At 53.5% G+C, this 4,299-nt stretch overlaps 1 protein-coding gene across 1 annotated transcript; it reads right to left on the reverse strand.

Moving 5' to 3' along the window:
- Nucleotides 1-442: 442 nt before the first annotated feature.
- Nucleotides 443-1,864, reverse strand: LOC117621821. The gene is made up of 2 exons (XM_034352365.1): nucleotides 1,629-1,864; nucleotides 443-1,574 (listed from the first exon to the last, which is right to left on the reverse strand). The coding sequence occupies exons 1-2, from the start codon at nucleotides 1,862-1,864 to the stop codon at nucleotides 443-445; spliced, it is 1,368 nt and encodes a 455-aa protein (XP_034208256.1).
- Between the last annotated feature and the right edge of the window lie 2,435 nt (nucleotides 1,865-4,299).

The following is a 4,299-nucleotide window of genomic DNA, read 5'->3' on the forward strand; positions in this document are numbered from 1 at the left end:
TCCTCCCTTGGGTCCTCAGGTGGTTCTGTGCCAGCTTGGGGAGGGGCGGGAGCCTGGGTTACCGCAAGGGCTTCACTCCTATGCTGGCGATTGGTGGATTTGACTGCTGAGGCGTAGCAGCTTCGGGCCCCGAGTTGGTCGCCGCGCACCGTGCCTGGGCCATTAGGAGTAGGGAACTTCAACAGCAGCATATGTGTTGAAATAAAAGCCTTCATTTGGGCCAAGGCCGGGCGGCCAAGGATGACGTTGTAGGCCGTGGGGCAATCGACGATAAGGAAGGGGGTAGTGATCGTCGTCCGCTGGGGTGCGGCCCCAATTGATATAGGGAGATGAATGCTGCCAATGGGCTGGACCACATCACCCGAGAAGCTCACTAGGGGTGTGATGCTTCGGTCGAGTAGGTGAGGCGGGACCTGGAGTTCATTGAAGGCCTCGGCAAACATCACACTGACGAGCTGCCAGTGTCCACCAGGATACGCCCAACGTCAAAGTTAGAAATGTCAGCCCGGATAATGAGTGGGTCGTCATGGGGGAGGATAACACCACGCTCCTCCTCCTCGCAGAAGGTAATGGGGGCCCAGCCAGACCTGTGGGTCTTCGGCAAGCGTCCCTGCTCGGTGCTGAAGACCTGGTGCGCATAGGTGGAGCGGACATAATGTTTGATGGAGTTGTTGGAGGTGCCGGCCAGGGTAGGGCCTCCGCTGATGGTGGAGATCATGTTGATTTGTCGCTGGTGAGGGTTAGGCGGGGCTGGTATGTTGCGCACGTAGTTGTCCAGCTTCCCTTCCCGGATGAGCCCTTCAATTATGTTGCGCAACGCAACACAAGACTCGGTGTCATGGCCGCTGAATTGGTGAAAGCGGCAGAAGACCCCCGTGTTTGGCATAGGCTTGTTGGATGGTCTCCGGGGGGGTGGCTTGGGGATGATGGGGGCTTCACGCACCAGGACGTTCTCATAGGTGGTGTTGAGGGTCGTGAAAACCTCGAACCTGGGCCTGGGTGTGAAGGGAAGAGGGGCCCGATCACTGGTCTTAGGAGGGTTGCCTCCGCTAGAGTGGTGGTGGTTGCCGTGTCTGCCACGCTTGTTATTGCCGAAGGGATGCTGGTAGCTATCCTTCCGCTTATGTTGTTGGTTGTCCTGGGCACTCGGGGCAGGGGTAGAATGCTGAGGTGGGGCTGGGGTGGGTGCTGAAGCAGGTGGAGGATCGGCGAAAGTGTTGCGCGCCAGGTTGGCTGGGCCACGCTTGGAATTGAAGTATTCAGCCTTAGCGTGGATCGCCGCCTGCTTCATCAGCTCTGTATATGTGTTCCAACTATTGCTATGAACCAGGTAGCGGAAGTTGGACTCGCGGAGGCCGCTCTTGAAAGCGCCGAAGGCAGCGCGATCGTCAGTGTCTGGGCAGCGGGAGTATTCATGGCTGAACCGAGCTGCATACTCCCGAAGGGGTTCGTCCTCAGCTTGCCGAAGCATATACAAGTCGTCGGCAGAGTATAGGCGATCAGTCTGGATCATAAAATGTTCCAGGAACGTCTGCTTGAGACTATCAAAAGAGTTGATGGTGCGGGGGTGGAGCCTGTAGAACCAATTCAGGGCCGCGCCGCTGAGGGTGGAAGGGAAGAGGAGGCACATGCCTTCATCAGTGAGGCCTTTGCACCCAAGGGCAGACTGGAAGGAGTGGATGTGGGTGAGAGGATCCTCCGTGCCAGTGTAGAAAGCGATGCGGAGTGGCTGGATATCTTTCTCCTGGTGGTAGTGGAGGATACGCTCAGTAAAGGGCCCTGGCCGTGGTTTCGCCCAGAGGGGTTGATGGCTGCGATGTTGCTCGCTCTCCAGGCGCCGGACCTTTTCGAAGAGAAGCCTCATAGCCGGGTCGGCATGAGGAAGAGTTTCAAGTGCCAAAGGCCCGGGGGCGGGATAGACAGGGGCTGGGGATTGTTCCCAATCTTCCAGCGTCTCAGTGTGGTGAGTTGGCCAGGTTCTGAGTTATAGAATTCCCAATTATCTGAGTCCCCGACACCTTCTCCGTTAGGGCGCGGACGGGGGCTGGCGATGGGCCCAGGTGTGTCACCCGTGGGTCCTCGAGGTTGACAGGGATAGGGATCGGCCTTGGCTGACGGTCCGAGATGCGATCCCGGCAATCTTGGTAGATCCTGACTGGCTCATGGGGCCGGTCCTTCGGTGGGGGAACGCAAAGGGGTCGTGACGGGGGTTGCTCCGGATGAAGGTGGTCTTTTCCCTTGCGGAGCCTAGATTGGGCCGGGGAGCTGTGGCTGGAATGTGCTGGCTGGTTCGGCTGAGTATGCCCAACGTTCTGGGTCAGGTCTTGTTGGGCATCCTGGGCACGAGTCCTCTCCTGGTTCCGCTTTAGAACACGAAAGTCATGCTCTAGCTCAGCATTCCGGGTATGAAGATGCTCGTACTTCTCCGACATCTTAGTCATACTATCACGGAGGCGCTCCACTTCTGCCTGGAGAGAGGCGTCTCCCGGAGATTTCCTTCGGGAAGTACCCTCGCGGGGGGTCTGGTGCTGGGTATCGCGGCTATCCTCGGTCGGCATAGCAGAATGTGGGGTGAAGAAGAGGCGACGGGGCCTGAGGGGTGAAGGAGCCAGCTGGGCTGATAGAGAAAGAAGGGATTCAAGTGTCGAATTCCCACAGACGGCGCCAAACTGTTGATGCTCAAAATGGCCCGGCCACTATTGAGTCCAACTTAGTGATTAGATGTGCTAGGTCTTCAGCAGGGAAGAGGGCTGAGGCCCTTGGTGAAATGGGTTGGTGAGGAACCTGCAGAAGGTAAAAAGGGGAGAAGCAACCGTTAAGCTTCGGACACCGGTGTGGTGCCGGCCGAAGGCTCTCCGATGCCTAAGTCAGTTACGGGTAGTAATTCTGGCAGAGTAACAGTAAAAGTAGGAGAATAGTTCTTGTTTTTACCTGGGTACTGTTCCCTATTTATAGGGAAGTGAAAGTGGGAGCTTTGCACAAAGTTCCAATGTGGGACTTTGTGCAAGCCGTTGTGGTGGCGACACGTGTCCTGGAGATTAGGTTTGGCATTTGGGAGCTTCGGCAGGTGTCCGGCACCTCGGAAGTGTGTCTTCCTTCGGCATGGGAGAAGGCGTGGTTGCCTTGGTGCTAGTCGCTTTGATGCTGGGTCTGCTCGACCTCGGAAGTGTGTCTTCCTTCGGCATGGGAGAAGGCGTGGTTGCCTTGGTGCTAGTCGCTTTGATGCTGGGTCTGCTCGGTTCATTATGGTGTAAACAGAGTTAACTATGGTTACAAGTATGTACAAGTATCAAGTTATAAGAAGGGTGGTGAGAGTACACATTAGGTTAAATTGATGAGCAAAAATGCTCATTCTCTTGGCTGGCTATCCACTTGGTAAAACCCAGAAACATTAACAACCACTGAAAACTAACTTCCACACTTATCATTTTCAGGCTTTGATCTTTTCCCAGTCATGCATTTTTTTATCTTCTTTCGTTTGGATATGAAACAAGTAAATCCCATCTTCCTTGGCTTTCCATATGCAATGAGCCCCACCACATTCGTATAGAAAATCAATAGTATCTATAAACACATCAAAAACAGCATGGTTGTCCAAATACCAGAAATTGCATAAATAAAGTGTGCTGCCCTATAAGTTGACCTGAAATTCCCATTCGTACTCCCCAAAATCATCGTCTTTGGATTTACATTGGTACTGGAGTTGTTGGTTATTGAGGCTGTTGACGATGCGCACAGTCCCTTGTAAGACCTTTGTGGATCCACCATGAAGTACTTGGAGCAAAGGCTGAGGTAAGGAGAAGCACAACGCAGTAAAAGTGCCATATTGCTTTTGATGACCCCTTCTCGATCTCTTTCTCTTTCTCTCTCCCTCTCTCCCCCAAAAATTTATCAAGACACCCATATCTTGGTTTTGGTGATGAAGATGGGCCTCAACGAAGAAGATTGCGTCATCTTTCCTCCAGACCCATAACCATCTCCAGCCGCCATGGGCTTCGACCTGGAGAACTGTGAACCAGTCGGGGTGGTTGTTTATGCGCTTGTAGGCGGCCAAGAGCACGTCAGCGATGGCCAAGATCTGATCTGAGCCGTCCTGGAACACCCCGACCCCAAATTTCCCCAAATTTAACCCTTATTTAATTATTTAATTATTTAAGGGTATTTTAGTCATATTTTAACCGGAGAGAGTTTGGGACCGTGACTTGTATTTTTGGATAGGTCGTACCGAGACGAGTTCATAGACACATAGTGGGCTCGAATCGGAGTTGTAACGAGAGAGATATGGTCAAAAGAAACCCA

Source organism: Prunus dulcis, chromosome 3, assembly GCF_902201215.1.
Source record: "Prunus dulcis chromosome 3, ALMONDv2, whole genome shotgun sequence".
Classification (NCBI taxonomy): domain Eukaryota; kingdom Viridiplantae; phylum Streptophyta; class Magnoliopsida; order Rosales; family Rosaceae; genus Prunus; species Prunus dulcis.

What these genes read in the sequence shown, in the direction of transcription:
- LOC117621821 (XM_034352365.1), bottom strand. Translation starts at nt 1,864, where the DNA reads ATGAGGCTTCTCTTCGAAAAGGTCCGGCGCCTGGAGAGCGAGCAACAT. An exon ending in GGCCTCACTGATGAAGGCAT is followed by an intron (nt 1,575 to 1,628) that starts GTGCCTCCTCTT and finishes TTGGTTCTACAG; the next exon opens with GCTCCACCCCCGCACCATCA.